General features: G+C 60.5%; 1 protein-coding gene across 8 annotated transcripts in view; it reads right to left on the bottom strand.

Annotated features, from left to right (window-relative positions):
* Positions 1 to 17,517, bottom strand: part of Rbfox3 (RNA binding fox-1 homolog 3) — a 393,803-nt gene that overhangs the window by 19,926 nt on the left and 356,360 nt on the right. For all 8 annotated transcript variants that reach the window (XM_047544871.1, XM_047544867.1, XM_047544874.1 and 5 more), the window contains exon 5: positions 1,586 to 1,840. In XM_047544871.1, coding sequence (XP_047400827.1) covers positions 1,586 to 1,807 — 222 coding nt within the window. In that variant the 5' untranslated portion in view covers positions 1,808 to 1,840. The remainder of the gene's footprint in view (positions 1 to 1,585; positions 1,841 to 17,517) is intronic.

Here is a 17,517-nt window from a genome sequence, read left to right as displayed (position 1 = left end):
ACGCTGTGAGAGCCACTGTGTCCACACACCCATCAGCTTCAGGGGTCCCAACAGGTCTTCTGTGTCACCCCTGGACCTGGGCAGGGCTGGCCTCAGCAAATGTCTGGGTGAGTGTGGAATAACAGGAGAATTTGACACAGGTCCTGGTGGCAGTGTCTGCTGGTGGCCCTGGGCTGTCCAGAGGCCGCAGGGCTCCTGCCGGTTGCTCAGTTGTGAGCCCTTGGTCCCCACTTTGTGTCATCCGTAACGCCTCCTGTCTCCTCCTGCTTTCTTCTGGGCATGGCCCTGTGGCTCACCATGAGAGGCTCCCATCTGTTCATTAGGAGGGCATCGGAGATTTGGTCGGTTAGGCCTTGTCTGCTGTAGTCCATCAGAAGAAAGCTGGGCCACTGGCCATGATTTGTTCACGGTGAACCTCTCTGGCTCTGGGGGCCATCTCTCTTTCCTGAGCATGTGTAGATGGTGGGTTGGATGAATCAGTGCCAGGGCATCTCAGGAGGTATGGTTTGGCACCCAGTCCTACAACCCTAGGGCTCTGGCCTTTTGTGCCTGTGGCTCATGGCTGGAGGAACTCTGCGGAGTCTGTGGGAGGATTTGGCACCAGGATGCTGGGGAGGGACAGAAAGGCCAGACAACCGAGGGGGCAGCTGAGTGGGCTGAGCGCTTGGGTGACACCGGAGGCCATGAGGGCAGGGCAGGGTCACCATCCTGGGAGCCAGCCCGAGAGGGGGACGGGCCGAGGAGTGCAGCTGGGGGCCGTCAGAGCGCCAGGGTGGTGCCACTCTGCTCCGGGAGCGGAGTGTGCTGGCTCCTGCCCGGGCCCGCCAGCTCAGGGCCAGCGTTGGGCGGGAGCCAGCAGGGACGGCTGGGTGAACCCAGAGCCCCAGAGCCGGGGCGGAGAGAGGCCCAGGAGAACACAGTGCCGAAGGCCAGGAAGGATGCAGCCGCGGGGCCTGGCATGGGCCTGGCCTCGGGCGGGGCTGCCTGGCTGGGGAGCCCACGGGGGGCGGGTGGGCGACTGCTCCTCCCCAGCTCCTGCTCCATCAGGAAATCTGGGAAGTGCAGGGTCAGCACTTCTGCTGGAGCTGCATTACAACCACATAATTGAAGCTATCTGATTGGCGGGCAGCCAAGCAGGTAGATTACAAGTGATTAGAAATGATAGGAGGGCCTGTGAGCCAGACAGCGCCGCCGCCCCCCACGCCGGCGTGCCCCTGAGACCCTGCGGGCCCAGGCCTCCAGCCCCCACCGTCTCCCTGGCTTTCCATTAAGAGGGCGCTGATAGCCGAGGACAGGCTTCCCACCTCCCAGGTGAGCCCGGCAGCTGGAGGTGGGCAGGGGGTGCCACTGTCCCTCCACGGCGTCTGCTTACCACATGCTCCCTGGTGTCAGCTGATGATTGGGAGGTCCGGACTGGGAGTACCATTGCTGGGATGAGGACCCCCGTTCCAGGGGCCACTCTGCACAAGAGGACCCTCCTAGCCCCCACCAACCTGCTTGTCTCAGGCCCTCCTGAGCCACCTCTTTTGGGGGCACCCCTCCTGCAGCTCCTGGGCTGGGCCCCAGAGTGGCAGAGGCCCCTTACCGGCACTGTCTGGGTCCCAGCGATGGGCTGTGTGCTGGCCTCTGTGCCCGGCTGCTCTGGGTGGGTCTGTGCTGGTGTGTACAGGGTCATGCCATGCTCTGGGGGCACTGGGGTCTGGCCCGAGTAGTCCTGCGTGGGGTGCGGCGGGGGCGGGGCGTACTCAGCGGGGATGCCGTTCTGCGGAGGAGGAGGGTACTGGGCAGGGGGATAGGGCTGGGCCATCGCTTCAGGCGGAGCCGTGGCGTCCTGATTACCCTGCAGAGGGAGAGAGCAAGGCCTGGTTAGTCTTGTCCTGTCCCAGAGCCCTCAGGGATGGTGACTTTCGGTTGAGCAGAGATTTTCCAGAATCCCTGGTGGTATCCACATTGTACTTTCAGAAGCATTTTCCAGGTCCCTAGATTGGGCTCCCTCAGCGGGGCCACTCCTCAGAGCAGGAGGTGGTGCCGGGCGGGGGCGCACTGGGAATCCAGGTCCAGAATGAGACACCCCTGGGCGTGGCGCACTTAAACCTCAGGCCTCAGAATGCCCTTCAGGTGGGGTTTTTTCTTTTTTAACCTACCTAATTTGAAAAGATGGATAATTTTATGTCCAGATGGTGTAGATGCACATGCAGTGGTAAGAAGTAAAAGTGATGCCTGGGGTCCCCCACTAGCAATGTGCTGTAAAACCAGCACCACCAAGATATCATCGATTTGGTCAAGATGTGCCCTGCCCCCTCAGCACGAGGACCCTTCCCTTGTCCTCTGCAGCTGCCCCACCTGCGTAGCCTCCCCGCAGGGCTGAGCCCTGGTTTCCCAGCTTCAAAGCTCTCCCATCCCAGCCTGGGTCCCTGGAGGCAGAGCCCCCTCCAAGCCCCGGTGATGGCCATTGCTGGGAGCATCAACAACCAGAAGGTTCTGCCTCCCACTCAAGGATCCTGAAGGAGGTCCTGAAGACCCCTCCCTGCCTTTGCAAAGGCCTGCTGCCCGGGGGGACATGTGCTCCCTCAATGCCAGTCCCAGTCACTCCTGGGGGCTTTTAGCAGCCTGGGTCCCAGGCAGGTGCCTGCAGGGTGTGAGGACAGAGCTCCTCAGAGAGGCGTCTGGATCCCACATCGGCAGCAGTTCCACCCGGGAGCAGACCTTCCCCTCACCCAGGCCTTCTGCTTGTGGGAACCTCTGATTCAGGTCCACGAGAAGCCTGGTGGAAAGCCCTCCTGCCCCAGAGAAGAGCCTGGGGCCTTCAAGTGGTCAGAAAGTGAGGGCCAGGCAGAGGCCGGAGAGAGAGGGGCTTCTGCTTTGCTTCCTCCACTGCGGACATGCCCTGAACCGATGAGGCACGGACCCCGGGTGTGCGTGGTGAGAGTGACCATCTCTTGGAAGGACAGGTGCCATCCTGTTGGGACAGCCTGACTGGAAGGGCTCCGCATGGTCAAGGCCAGTTTGCCTGGCCCAGCTCCCAAGGGACAGCAGAAGGGGGTCCTGGCCGCGGTGGGCTTGCTGGATGAGGAGGGCTGTGAGCGGGGCAGCCTCCTCACCTCTCGCCCGAGGCTCCCCTGCAGCCGGAACCACATGCGTCCCTCACCACCCTGACGTGGGCAGCCCTGCTGGGTGCCGGCAGAGCTGGGCTGCCCTGGTGCCAGGTCTTCTCCTGCTTCCCTGCACATCGGCCAGCTCCCTTGGCCTGGCTCGTCACTGTCCTCTCACCCCGTCTGCCTCTGCCACAGCCTCAGGGTTGCAGGCCAAGTGCCTTTGCCTGCCAAGGGGGGCCCCTCCTGCCCCCTCAGGCCCACCCTGCATGCTTTAATGTCTCCCCTGTCTTCACACACAGGACAGATGCCCCCCAGAGAGCGGGCCGGGCCTCGTTCTCCTTGACACCGTCCACTAGGTTACGACTTATTCTCCCAACAGCTGATTCCTGGGCATCTGGGTTGTGCCAGACCTGAACCCAGGTTTGGCTCTGTCCAGCAGGAAGGAGAACTCACATCACAGCTGCCCAGATGCCAAATAAGCAGTGACGGTACCAAGTGCCCCAGGAACCTTGCTGTCACGGGCCATGGTGAATGAGGCAAGGACAGAGATGGGGGCTCTGCTCCCCGAAAGCAGACCCCACCCATGCCTGCCTGGTTGCCAGCTGGGAGGGTGGATGGTCAGCCCTGTCCTGCTCCCAAAGTGCCCACTGTCCACCTCTGCTGGGCTCTGCAGTGGGGACTGTCTCCTGCCTGTCACCCTGGGACACAAAAAGTGCAGGGCTTCAGCTCAGAAATCCTCTCCTTCTCTTGTCTTCCCCTGCCTTCCTCCCCCTCAGCAAAGCTGCCTGGTCCCTTCTTCCCTCTACAGAAACGCTGGAACTGGGGCAGCACCTGAGCTCTGAGGGAGACACATGGGCACAGGCGCACGCGCACTCATGCATGCCCGTGGCTGGAGGGTCCTGCCTCTGCTGCAAGGCAGCCCCGGAGGCCACATCGCCCATGGCTGTCTGGCACACGGGCGTCCAGCCTGGGAAGTGGTAGGCCTGGGACAGGGAGGTGAGGCAAGGGAGCGTGTCCAGCAGCGGTGGGAGAGGATCCAGCACCCAGGACCATCCAGGGGAGGGACAAGGCAAAAGGGTGGACAGGAAGCAGGGGGCATGGAGGGCATGCGAGGGCGAGGGCCTGTCATGGGCCTTGGCAGCCACGGGGAGATCGATCCGCTGATGAATATTTGATTAGAGCCTTCACTAACTTACACCACCTTCCCAGCTCGCCCGCTCCCCACTCCGCCAAGGCCAGAGGAAGGATGGGCACTCGCGTCCTTCTCTCCCCACACCAACTCTCCCCAGTGCCCCTCCCTGGGTTCCCTTTGGAGCTGTGTGATAGCTGCCAATCATGCCTGCTGTGTGGCTCCTGGAGGGATGGAGCCCAGAACTAAAGGGCACGGTCGGGGGCACCTGTCAACACATAGGTGGAGGCACCCGGGCAGTGCGCACCAGGGTCTGAGGGTTCTGGGGTGGGCAAGGGGCCCCTTGAGACAGGGACACTGGGGGCCACTTGGACACTGTAATAGGAGCAGCACATTTGGGCACCCCATGGTCCAGCTGTGATGAACTCAGCCAATGCTCCTCAACCCCATGAGGTGGACACTGATGTCTCCACTCTACAGCAACCGAACGGAGGTATAGAGGCCGTGAGATTTCAAGGCTAGTATGGAGGACCCGGGATAGCAGCACAGGCTGCCTGGCCCCAGTCCCACTTGGCCGCACCACCATGCAGAACTGTGGCCCTTCCAGGGAGGGTCCAGCAAGGCAGGGGTAGGGAGTGATAGAGTCTGGACCCCGGAATGCCAACCTCCCTTCTGAGCCGCCAGGGGGCCCTGGTCACCATTTGTCTTCCCTGCACAGGTTTCTCCATCTGCAAATGGTCCCTGCAACACCTGGGCTGAGCAAATACAGAATACATTTGGCTAGCGTGACTTGGGTCCTGGGGACTCATCATGTCCCTGCCCTGTGGTTCCTCCACGCCACGATCTGGGAGGCTCTGGTCCCAAGAGTGGCTCTCAGGTCCAGATGCCACCCCGATCTCCTGAGGAGCTTTAAACATGTGCCCACATCGGGCCCCACTCTGACTGCTGAGGTGACTCATGACCCAAGTTTCCCAGGAGAGTCCGAAGTGGCCCTGGTGGAGAGCCCCTGATCAGGGTCAAGGGAAAGGCAGAGGGTTCCAGGGCCAGCCAGAGAGCACCTGTGAGAGCCTGCACCCCAGGGCTGAGCAGCCCGTGCCTTGTTCCTCCTTCCCAGGCCAGCTAGTGTCAGAGTCAAGAAGGGCCTGGGCCTGGGCGCTGTGGACCAGGCCATGGGGCTTCAGATGGCCTCATTTCAGGGCAGCTTGTTTAAGTGCCCACGGAATGGTGAATTCCCAGAGTGGTCACCCCATCTATCTTTTGTCACCACATTTCTGTGCTCAGCATAGTACCTGTTGCACTTGGAAGAATCTCAATGCATATGAATGGAGGGATGGAAGGGTGGATGGGTGGAAGGATGGAAGGGTGGATGGGTGGATGGGTGGATGGAAGGGTGGGTGGGTGGGTAGATGGATGGATGGATGGATGAGTGGATGGATGGAAGGGTAGGTGGATGGATGGATGGGTGGATGGATGGAAGGGTGGGTGGATGGATGGATGGATGGGTACATGGATGGGTGGGTGGATGGATGGATGGAAGGATGGAAGGGTGGGTGGGTGGGAGGGTAGGTGGGTGGATGGATGGGTGGATGGATGGATGGATGGAAGGGTGGGTGGATGGAAGGGTGGGTGGGAGGAGGGATAGATGAGTAGATTGAAAGAATAGATGGATGGGTGAATTGATGTGCGGGTAGGTGGCCGGATGGGGTATGGGCGAGTGGGAGGGTGGATGGATGGGTGGAGGGAGGGATGCAAGGGTGAAGGGTAGATGGATAGATGATGGACAATGAACAGATGGATGAACTAAGATCACAGTCAAGTCATTATCCCCCTGCCTCTATAAACTTGCTCCTCTCCCCCATCATCACATTTGCCTGGCAAAACTGTTAAGATCTAGGTCCGCCTGCTGCACTCCATGGACCACACTGAAGAAGTAAACCACACTGAATGGTCAGTTGGGGTCTATGCCTGTCCCTGCTGCCATTAAGCTTCCACTCTCTGGACAACCATTTCACTCTTCCTCCTCAACCTCCCAAATGTCCTCCTTTATTCTCTTTTGGTGATGACTTAGCTCCTTATTTGCTATAGAAAGTAGAAGAAAATATACACTCACTCTCCCACCTCATTGTCCACACTGCCGGGTGAGACCAACCTCTTCACCTGCACAGAGGAGTCTAGCCCTTCTCACCAGCACGTGCTTACAGCTCTGGCAATTCTCTAGGGCTGCCAGCAGACAGACTGCACTTTCCCTTACGCAGAGAAAGCAGCACACCCTTAACCCTTAGCTCCTTCATCCTGTGAACCCAACTCCCTGCTTCCCTTGGAGCAAATTTCCTGAATGAATTATTATACCCACAGCCCCAATTCCTTGGCTCTGGTTCTCTCTCAATCCCACTCCAAGCCAGCGTTCCTAGGCACTATTCCCTAAACCCACATTTTCCAAGGTTTTTGCTTCTACCATATTGAAAATCCACTGGCAGTGTCCAGTCCCCTCAGCTGCACAGATGTGGACGGCGGCTCCTCTTGGGAGAAATAGCTCTTCCCTTGGCTGCATTATCCCGTTCTCTCTTGGTTCCTACTTTGCTGGAAACCAAAGTTCCTACTTCTTCCAAGTCTTTGTTCCTGGTTTCTGTGCCTCTCCCCAAACTTTGCACATTGATGGGCCCCAAAGCTCAGACTGAGGGTCTTCTTTTCTTTGGCTACGCTCACTATCTGAAGGTCTTTATCCAGTCTTGAAATTTAAAATACCATTGATATGTTGAGAACCCCAAGTTACATCTCCATTCCCAGAACTCCAACCGCCCATGGCAGTCTCCTTTGACGGGCCCCCGTGGCCCCATGTCAAACCTGCCTTCTTTAAGGTCCTCCCCAATCCGGGAAACACATCCCCCACCCCGGACCGTGCAGCACTCAGACTGCGCCTGACCTTCACTGGTTTTTGGGACCACTCTCGGCCGTCGAGCAGCAAACTCCAGGGGCTCTGCGTTCAACATGTAACCAGAATCTCACCATCTCTATCACCCACTATTCTTATTCCGTCCCACTGCTATGGCCTGCTCTCTGCAGAGCAGAATCCAAAGTCCTCCTGTGGACCCCTTGGTCCTGGCCCGGAATCCCTACTTCTGGGCCCTCGTCTCCTTCATCTCTCCTGTTAATTCTGTTCCAGCAACAAATGTCCCTGCTATTCCTGGAATGTCTGGCTCCCACCACAAGGAAACTGCCCTGGCTACTCCCTCTGCAGGGACACGCTTGCCTGGGCACCCCAGGACACTTTCACATGGAGTTGCCTTCTCTCTCACAGGGCACTCCCATCCCAGGGGCCCACTCTGCCTTCCCACCCGAGAGCCTGCAGGTATCTATCATCGCGGTCACCTGCTCCTCCCATGCCCAGAACATAACCTCCAGGAGAGAAAGGACTTCACCTCCCTGCTGCAGATCTCCAGCACCCACAGCAGGGGACGATATACAGCAGGAGCGTGCCAACCATGTGTCTGATGAATGAATAAATGACCGCGCCAGTGAAGAAAGAGGAAAAGTCCTGTGGTCACCAACTGAGCTGTGTGTCCCGCACGCCATCTCACTGAGTCCCGGCATCACACCAGTAAGGCAGGCCAGGGACAGGAGGCTCAGGGACAAATCCCACTAGCACCTGTCCAGTGGCCGGGAGGTTGGCAAACAGCCTCGGGGGGTATTTAGGCTGAGCGGTCTCTCCAGAAACCCTGCTGTGCTGGCCTGCCCCGTGCTGTAGCTTAGATTCCTTGTCTCACGTTTGTCTGCCCCATTCCTCCACGTGGGAGGGATCGCGGTCACCATTTTTACGCTGAGGGGCTAACATGCCTGGTCAGGGTCATAGAGCAGGTGAGCCACAGAGCCCGGATGCCAACAGGACTGACCCACTGCATGCACTCTCTGCACGTGTCCCAAGAGGGATCGCTTGACAAGGGCACATTCCAGCTCCCAGGAGCCACCTGGGAGCTTCTGCCACTCCAGGTTAGTGACCCTACCTTCCCAGCCTGAAACGGGTCACGGGAGTGTTCACACTACAGCCATCGGCGAAGGTGGCACATCAGGCCCAAATCCATGGCAGGAGAGGGTGACTGTACATTTGCCAGCTCATGCTGCCTGGTTCCTTCAGACCACACTCAGGCTGGTCCCCCGGCTGACCCGAGCCTGATATTGGGGCAGATAAGGGGTACTGACCAAGGTGGTCTGAACCTTGTGTGGCCTGACATTTGAAAACTAAGTGCTGTCCCCGAAGCATTCACGGAGGCCCCGCGTGCACAGCAGAGGGGACTGAGACTGAGTCTGCCCAGCAGGAGGCTCTGGCCTGGCAGGGCTGCTGCTCCCAGGTGACAGCACGGTGGCTGGCAGGTGGTGAGCTCCAGGGACGGTGGTGTTCGTCCTGGCAAGCCGACCAAGGGCCACGGGCGGAGATCTGGAACCAGCGCAAGTGTGGGGCAGGGAAGTAGATCGGGCAGGCTGCTGTGGCCGGCCCGGAGCTGGCCCAGGGCTCCAGGAGGCTGTGCCTGGCATCTGACATCTGCTCAGCGGGCTTCTGCCCACCATTCGTCCTGTCTCTCTGCTGAGAGGCTGGCCAGTGTGGACTGGACTCCGTGTTCTCTGGCTCCCGGGAGGCTGGAGGGAGGCATGATTTGGGTACTTGCTCCCTGACCCTCCTCTGGGAGGCCCCCAGGCTAACTCTATCTTGGACCAAGGTGGGCCCGGCCTCCTCTAAAGAGTCCCTGCTCCGACTCCACTCCTTCCTGGTTCTCATCACTGCTTCTGGGAACATCTTCACTGCTGCCAGCTCCAGGCTCCTGTGCTGTCCCGGGTGACCCCTCCTCCTACCCTCTAGACACCCCAGTAAATAGTCTTGAAGTAAACTAGCTTCACATTATTCTAGAGTGGCAAGCCACCTGCTACCCACTGGGTCCTGATGTCATGATGCTGGATGAAAGGGCCTCCCCTTGCCTGATAGACTGACGGTGTGGTCCTGAGCCGGGCAGGGCCCTGCAGTGGACTGCCTGCTTGGCCTGGACCTGGCTCCTGCACTTGGGCTGGACCTGCCCTTGGTTCCTGGACCCCAAGCACTGGCCCACCATCTCCATTGCTGAGTGAACCTGGGCTTGGCCTTCACCTCTTTGGACCTCAGCAAACCAGTCTGTGGAATGGGGACAATGAACGGCCACCTTCAGGCAGAGGCTGGGTGGCAGGACCCGTCATCTCTAAGATCTAACCCCGAGGACCCCAGAAGGGTTTCTGCTCACGCCGCTGGCCTGGTGCCTTCTCTGTCCAGCCTGTGTCCTGCGGCCTGCGTGTGCTGTGCTGGGCAGGACATGATGCTCTGGAAGTCTGGCAGCAGCCAGAGCCCCTCCCCGCACGGCCTGGCCTCTTTCCCTCTGCACAGTCCCTTCCTGGCGCCTTCTACTCTCAGGCCCTCCAGGCCAATTAAGCTAATTGCTCTCCGACTCCTCACCCCTGGAGAGAGGGCGCCGCGTGCCCGAGGTCTGCAGGCCAGGCTGCAGTGGGAAGCCGGGCTCTGGGCCATTTCTCCCCAGCTCCGGGCAGAGCTGGCTTCGAGGCAGGAATGAGCAGGGAGCAGGGGGTGACAGCCCCGTGACCACCTGGCATGTGCACCAGCCTGTGCCCATCCCGAGAGGCAGTCCACCGCCTGCATCTGAGCCTGCCCAGGAGAGGAACTCGCTCTCGCAGCCACACCACCCCTCCATCCCCCTGACTGTTAGAGGTGGACACTGAGGCCGGGGCCTACTGGGTCAGTGGGCAGGAAAGCTCCCCAGCCCCAGCCCAATGTCCCAGGTGCTCCCAAGTCTTCCTGACTCCCCATGCCATGTCACCATGTGGATGTGGTTGGTACACGGATATAGAGGGATGATGAAGGAGGAGGCTTGGCCTAGATCTTGGGGCTGTCAGTCACACCTGCTGGTGATGGGGACCTGAATAGGATGCTGCATGTCAACTTCTGAAGCCTCAGGCAGAGTTGGGCCAGAGCCCCGTGGCAGGCTGCAATCCCACGCTGGAGAACAGGAGGCACCTGCATTCCTGGTCCATTTAGTGACCCTCCCAACCCTCTGCAGAGGCCAGTGTGTGGAGGGGAGGCTGGCTGCCCTGGGAGCTAACCACTGGCAGTCAGGAAGTCTGGACTCAGTCCCTAGGATCCCACGACTAAGGTGACCTCAGTGCTCTGATCTTCTCAACCTGGAAGCAGGATGGTCCTTCCCCTGCCCCCCACCTGGGGGTTGCATGTGTGGGGTTGGGCCTGTCTCTGGCTGCTGGGGACTCTGCAGTCACATCTCTGGCTGAAGTGTGAGCAAACCAAATGCTCCTTCCATTCCCAAGTCGTAGACAGAGGTGAGTGCAGGACACAACCCAGCCTGCTGCGCTCTCCCTGACAGACACCCTCCATCACTACCCAGGAGAAAGCTCCTTTGACTGGTCTCAGAAGAGCACTGCCAGAAAGCTGTGCCACCTGTGGAGCTGAAATCTGCCTTCCAGAAATTTCCACTGGACAGCCAGCTCTACACATGGCCCACGGATGGGTCCTCAGGGCTGACCCTCCAAGGATACAGAGAGTCCCCATAGCTTTACCCATTCTGACACCTCCTCGCGGAGTCCAGGAGGTACAGGCCCTGTTCAGCCTGACTTCCAGGTGAGGACTGCAGCTAAATGGCTCGGGTGGACCTGAATCTGGGCGGGCCTTCCAAATTGGCACTGCTGTCACTAGAACATGGCAGCACGTGCCTGAACTCTGGCACCGTCCCTTCCTCAGTGCTGGGAGCCTTTGCTTCCTGATGCCCCCTGCAGAGAGGGTGGCTCCAGGCCAGGCTGCCCAGGTGGCCTTGTGGAAGAGCAGATGGAGGTGATTCCAGGGAGCCAGAGGCTCGCCCAGGGGTGACGTGTGAATAGGAACCAGGAGAGGAGACTCAAGGTCCAGGAGGTGATGGAGTGTGGGCAGGTGGAGAGCAGGGGCGTGGACGGTCTCGGAGAACACACTTGGCCGTGTTTTCTTGAAGGTGACGTTCCTCTTTCCAACATGCACATCACAGGAGAGTGAAGTGTTAGGAATGGAGGTCAGGTTGGGAAGCATCCGGGAAGAGGCCTGTCATCCACCTGTGGTCGGCCATTGTCCCTCATCGGAAGAGTCAGAGGCCGCCAGGATCACTGGCACTGGCCAGGGTGAGCAGGAGCCGTCTGGATATCCATGGAGGGTGGAGCTGGCCCTGCTCACAAGAGACCTGTGACCACCCATCCCAGGGGGCAGGGGCTGATAGGGGCCTGGCGTATGTTCTGTGGCCTTGTGGGGAGGAAGGGGTGGCTGGAGAGGCTGGCTCCCTCGGTCCCTCTGCTGCAGGGCCTATGTCCTTTGTGTCTGCACCTGTAGGAGAGAGAGCCGTGCCGTGCATGGGCTTGCTCACCAATAGGTGTCACATGCCTGTCCTCAGGGAGTGGTCACCTCCGCAGAAGTCCCCTCAGCATGAACCGAGGCAGGGTCCCACTGGTGCCCAGGGCCAGTTGATGAGCCTGTTATGCTGGGATCTGGATAACATTTGAACTTCCTGGGTGGCCCCTGGCAGCGGGATGCTCTGGCATTAGCATCAAGCATCGTTCCATGACTCACAGAAGATGGGGCTGGGCTGCCTTCCCAGGAGCCCGATAAAGAACTAAACCACACAAGAGTGTTGAGGGTCTCTGGAGGAGCAGAAGTGGCTCTGGTGCTCAGTGGACCCAGGGTCCAGCTGGGGCCGCCCGGGGTGTGGCAGCCAGCGGGGGAGAGGCAGAGGCCTGTTTGGCCACAGTTGGCTCCCCCTCTCCAGCTTGCTGCCTTCTCACTCAATTGCTTCCTGAGCCCAGGAACAGGCCACCTTCATGGCTCATGGGCTCCTGAACCCAAATTTCAGTTTAGGAGGGATGGGAAGGGTGGAACAGAGGCCCCCAGCCAGCCTGGGCACCCCTGGAAAGCCAAGTTGCTCAGCAGGAAGGTGAGTGAGGCCCAGGGGGTAGGGCCACCCCCTCTGCATTGGAGGCCCCTCCCTGCCCCTTGTAGCCAGCAGCTCCAGAAGGGTGAGCCAAGGAAAGTCCCTGCTCCAGGACAAACGGTCACTGCAGGACAAAATGTACCTCCTTTCCAAGACTTCTTCAGGGGCATCTGGAGGCACTAGCCCTGCAGGTCAGCACTTTGAGGCCAGAGACTCAGCAGTGGCCTAAGTAGCGGGTCATGACCTGTGCTGGCTCAAGCAATAGAAACACCTTGTTTCTGTTAATCCTCAAACAACCCCCTGAACTGGCATCTCCACACAAGGGAAGAAACGGAGGGGGGAAGTAACCTGCCCAAGAACACGCAGCCAGGACTTGGCTGACCAGCAGTTTGAACCCAGGCCTGACCAACTCTGGACCACTCTGGACCACTGCCACACAGGAATGGACTGTTGTCCAACTGGGATTAAAGAGAGGGCGTGCTCTCCTGCCCACACCGGAGGGTCTGCAGTAGAGGTACCCTTAGGCTCCCTTAGGACCCTTTTGATGTCCTGGCCCAGCACCTGACCGGTTTCCTGAGTCCTGATTCAGGTCCACATCTGTGCAGGGCACTTCCCAATGATCACAGGATGTGGGACGCCACTATGTGGGCTGACCGGGCCCTCCCTAGTCTCCACCTGGGGAGGCTCTGGGGGAAAGTCCTCCCTGTAGCACGTGCCCATTTCCCTGGTGTAAACACTCCCAGCATCGCAAATTTCAAGCTGCTGGCCTGAAGTCACCATGGTTGCAGCTGGGGAGAGATGCACAATTGGGGCTGGTACCAAGGACACCAGCACCCCTGCGGGTGGGGAGGACCTGTCTCAGGGGACTCCTCAGCCCCACAGGAGGAGGTATGGGGAGGCCTGGGGGTGGTAGCAAGATGGGGCCTCTGTGGGAGACCAGGGCAACCTCTGCATCAGAGGTGGGAAAGGAGGGCTGGGGGCCCGGAGAGGGGAGCGGGCAGTGCTGAAGGGGGGCTTCTGGGGCTGCCCAGCTGGGGCAGGAATCCACCTGAGTGACTGGCTCCTCCCGCTCCCTCTAATCCGTCCTGTCCCCTGACAGCCAGTTTAATATCTCTTATTAATTAGGGCTGTCGGATGGCCTGTCACACCACATATTACTTCATTCAGGGACCATTAGGTCCCTGTGTTCCACGGCCACTGGCCCTCTGGCCCCGCTCCTCTCTCCCTCCCTTCTCCCCCACGAGGGCCTGGTGTCCAGGCTGTCCTGACAACCCAGAGGGCTGGGTGGGATGAGCGTCTCCTCACACTCCTTGGACCTACGGGACTCCAGGGTTGACCTAGGTGGGCTCACATGGGAGAGCAGGACCTTGAAGCCCAGGCCCACTCGGCGGGCTCACAACCCACCGTGGGTCCCCTGTTCTGCCACTGGCTGCTGGCAATGAGAGCGGTGTGGGCTGGGTCCGAGGTCCGGGCCACGCTCCCTGCGCAGAGCTCTTCTCCCTTCCTCTGCGCCACAGCTTCCCAGCCTTCGGGAAGGGCCTCAGGCCCCCAGGCTCCCCACAGAGGTGTGGGGACAGACGGCAGTGTGGAGGCCGAGGGGTGGGCCACGGGCCTCCCTGGCATGGGCCTCCCTCAGTGTGGAGCCTGTTGTCCATCCCAGGGGACACGCCTGGGTTCTCTCTGAGCCAACAGAGAGCTAGACCCTGGCACTAGTCCCTGGAGAGTGTCAGCTGCCCTGCCCTCAGCCCAGGCTTGGCACGGGCTGGGTCGCCACCCTCTAGCTGCAGCCTCTGTGCCCAGAGGTGGGGCTGCTGCAAACCTTTTCGCTCCTGGTTCAGTTTCCTCATCTGCACTGTGAAGGCCGACAGTGGTGACCCAGGGCTGCCACCACCCCAGGGCCAGAACGAGCAGGGCATGTTCCATGTGTTCTGTGGGTTCTTGGGGACAGAACTCAGGATGACCGTGCTCTGAACAGGAAGACAGCCTCCACCTCCACCCACACATGTGGCTGTCAGCCCTGGGTGCCAGCAGGACCCCAAACCCGACGCCAGCAGAGACCCCAGTGTGTGGCGGTCCCCCCACTCCATTTCGTACCAACTTTCACATCATCCAACACCAAGCCTGGGCGCCACCAGACCAGCACCAGGCCTGCATTAGTTGAGAAGCGGCCGCCTACAATGCCACACAGCTGTGTCGGGGTTAGTTCTCTTGATAATGAGTTTCAGTATCGCTGGTTTCCTTCCCATCCGGGCACTTTATCTTGTGCATTTAAGACCATTATTCAGAGGAAGGATGCTGTGCCTCACTGCCTGCTGGGGTTCAAGGCTCAAGACGCGTAGCAAACTCTGGCCCCGCGAACTTCCAAGGAGCCTCCCCCTCTAATGACCGACAGATGCCCAGAATGGAGCCTGCCACCGGGCCCGAGCCCACCCCGCCCTCCGCCCAGACTCGGCCCCTTCCTGCTCAGGCGGCTCAGCTCTCAGCTGAAAAGCCCCAGGCGAGCCGACGGATTTTCACACGATTAAGCAGTAATTCCCTCTAAGCTCACTGCATACCAGTCATAAATAACGGGGTTCCATAAACTATCTTCCACCCGCCTCGCCTCCACCCCAACTCTCCATTCTGCCTGGGGAAACGTGCAAGGAGCTGTCAGCCTCCTGGCTGGTGGGCTAGGAGGTGGGGCTGCAGCATGCTGGGAATGGGGTTCGCCCCGATCCCAGGCTCGAACCCAGGCTGATGGAACGCCGTCAGTAGGTCCCGCCTCCCAGGGCCCCACATGGTGTGGGACTACTGGGCTGGACTGGGCTGGGGCCGGCACAGGCCCAGCACAGGTGGGGTCTCTGAAGGGGGGCAGGCAGGTGCTGTATTTGGGGTCAGCAAAGGTGGCAGGAGAGCTGGGCCAGTCCTGCCCCTGTGACCTGTGACCCCACTTCATGCATGTCCCTGGGCTCGGCCTGCGTCTGGATCTGCCGCTCTGCACGCGCAGGCACCGCAGTCAGCCCCGGGCACTGGGCGGCTCCCTCTGGGGACAGGTGGGGCCATGGACCGCAGAAATGGTGCCATTGCTGGTCTGACGGGTGAGGTGACCAGGGACACCAGAGCTGTGGGGCTGGAATCGGGGGTGAGGCGGAGGTCAGGGGCGGGGGCGGGGAGCAGGTGGCTGTCCACCCTCGCCCGGGCAGTGCCAGCTTCAGTGGCTGCTCACTGGTCTGCCCTCTGGGGCACACAAAGCCTAGAGAGAGGCGGTATGGGAGGGAAGGAAGGGGCGTGGGGCACGAGGAAGGGAGGGCCCCCAGCACCACGAGGTGCCTGGACGTGGAGGCTCTGGATCCTGTCCCACTTGCTGTCATGCCGCCGTCATATCCGGGCCTCCCCCACTGCACAGAGAGCCAAGTGAGGCTCTGGGTTCGACTCCTGGCCTGAGCCATGCTGGGGAGGGGAGTGGCCCAGGCCGGGACCCACAGACCCCAGCGTGGAGGCAACCAAGGGCTTCCCACCCCCAGGGCCCTCTGCCTCCAGGGACGGGCGGGGCTCCTCCAGCGGGGACAGGGACTGTGGGCAAACGTTCTGGCACCCATGGGCCACCAAGGGTAGGGCTGGTGGGAGAAGCCAGGGGCAGGGTCCTCGACAAGGCCCAGCCCCAGGCCGGCCTCAACCAACCAGCCACCGCCACTCGCGCAGCTCCATCCTCGTCACTGTTGAGAACCGTCTGGGGCACCGTACGATGGTGAGCAGCACCAGCTCAGCACTGGGTCCTGCGAAGCTCTGCAGACTCCCCGCCTGACCAGGCTCCTTCCTCTTCCTGTGGCTGGAAGCCCAGCCGTCTCCTCCCCACTGTCATCTCCACTTTGTCCTCCTCTCTCCTCCGAGATGCCACCGTGACCCATAAGCAGGTGAGTGCAGGCAGCAGGCTCACGCACACGCGGCATCTGGCACAGGGGCCAGGGTGGAGGGCCTACTGGTCCTACTGAGGGGACAGGGAGAATGACGCCTGGGCCAAAGCGCCCTTCCAGGGTGGCCTTGTGAGCACAAGGCTGAGGGCCAGCTGTCAAGGGGGCCCACTCGAAGCAAAGGGCCACGGAGAACCGACCCAGTCCCAGGGCCCCTCTCGCTCTGCACCCCGACGAGCCCTCTGCCAGCCACAATGGCCTCGCTGCTGTCCCACATTAGGCAATATTAGCATTACTAATGGTCCGTGCTCTTCATTTAGCAAATGGAACAGGATATTAAGCACGGTGCTCAGGACACGAGGTGGGCAAGTGGGTGGCCATGGGGGGTGGCTGGGGTTACCAGGGGCGGCTGGGCAGGCAGGACCAGCCCCAGGTGCAGCCCACGGTCTGGGCCCACAGTCCCAGGTCCCAGACTTCTCCCTCTCCCTCCTGTGGTGCCCTCAGGCTTCCTGCAGCCAACTCCTGGTGACGGTGAGCTCTGGGAAGACACTCTCAAATGAGAATTGCAAGATGCGATTAGGAAGGTAAATTTCCTGGCGGTGAAGGTTACATAACGCATCCCATGCCAGCACCCACCGCGGGAGCCGGGCTTGGGAACTGGCTCTACTCATCGTTTGGGACAAGGCCCCTGCAGCTCCCTTCTTTCACAGGGACTGCAGGAGTTGGTGGTCCAGATGGTGTCTCTGGGAGAGGCTTCAGGCCTGGTCACAAGTATCTGCACAGCGGTATCTGGCCTCTCGGCCCTGGACTGGGACACAGGAAGGTCCCATCACGTGGTGATCTCAGATGCAGCTCCTGAGTGCAGCCCAAGGAGCAGCAGCCTCACATGCCCAAGCTATCCAAAACACCTCTCCAACCACACCTGACCTGCCAACAGCCTGTGGCCCCGAGAACCATGCTCGGCTCACACATCACAGATGCCCAGGGGGCAGGGCCCGGACCCGGGGTCCCGGACCCAGCTGAGGCCACCTGTGCTGTGAGTCAACTGCAGGGCAGGCAGGAGCTCTTGTACAGGGCCAGGGCCCGGGCCTGGGGACATTTGATGAGGAGCACTAGGTGACAGTGGGCACGGGTGGGCACTGGCGTTTCTGTCGGCCTTAAAGATGGGTCCAGGGAAAGCTCACTGGCCGCTGCTGAGTCTGCAGTGGCCTCCTGCACGCTCCCGTGTTGGGCAGAGCCTGAAGGTCCCTGAATGTCCCTGATGCTGGAGGGACTCTGAGTCAGGCCCCTGGGGAATACCACTGGCCCATCTGACGCTGCAGACAGTGAGGTCCGGGGCACCGGGCACACCCAGAGAGGAACGGGCCGCTGGCCTGCAGTGCCACCTGGCCTAGGATCCAGGACCTGGGCAG

The sequence above is a fragment of the Sciurus carolinensis genome, chromosome 3 (assembly GCF_902686445.1).
Source record: "Sciurus carolinensis chromosome 3, mSciCar1.2, whole genome shotgun sequence".
NCBI lineage: Eukaryota > Metazoa > Chordata > Mammalia > Rodentia > Sciuridae > Sciurus > Sciurus carolinensis.
Note: the sequence above shows the minus strand (reverse complement) of the source record. Positions and strands in the feature narration are given on the sequence as shown.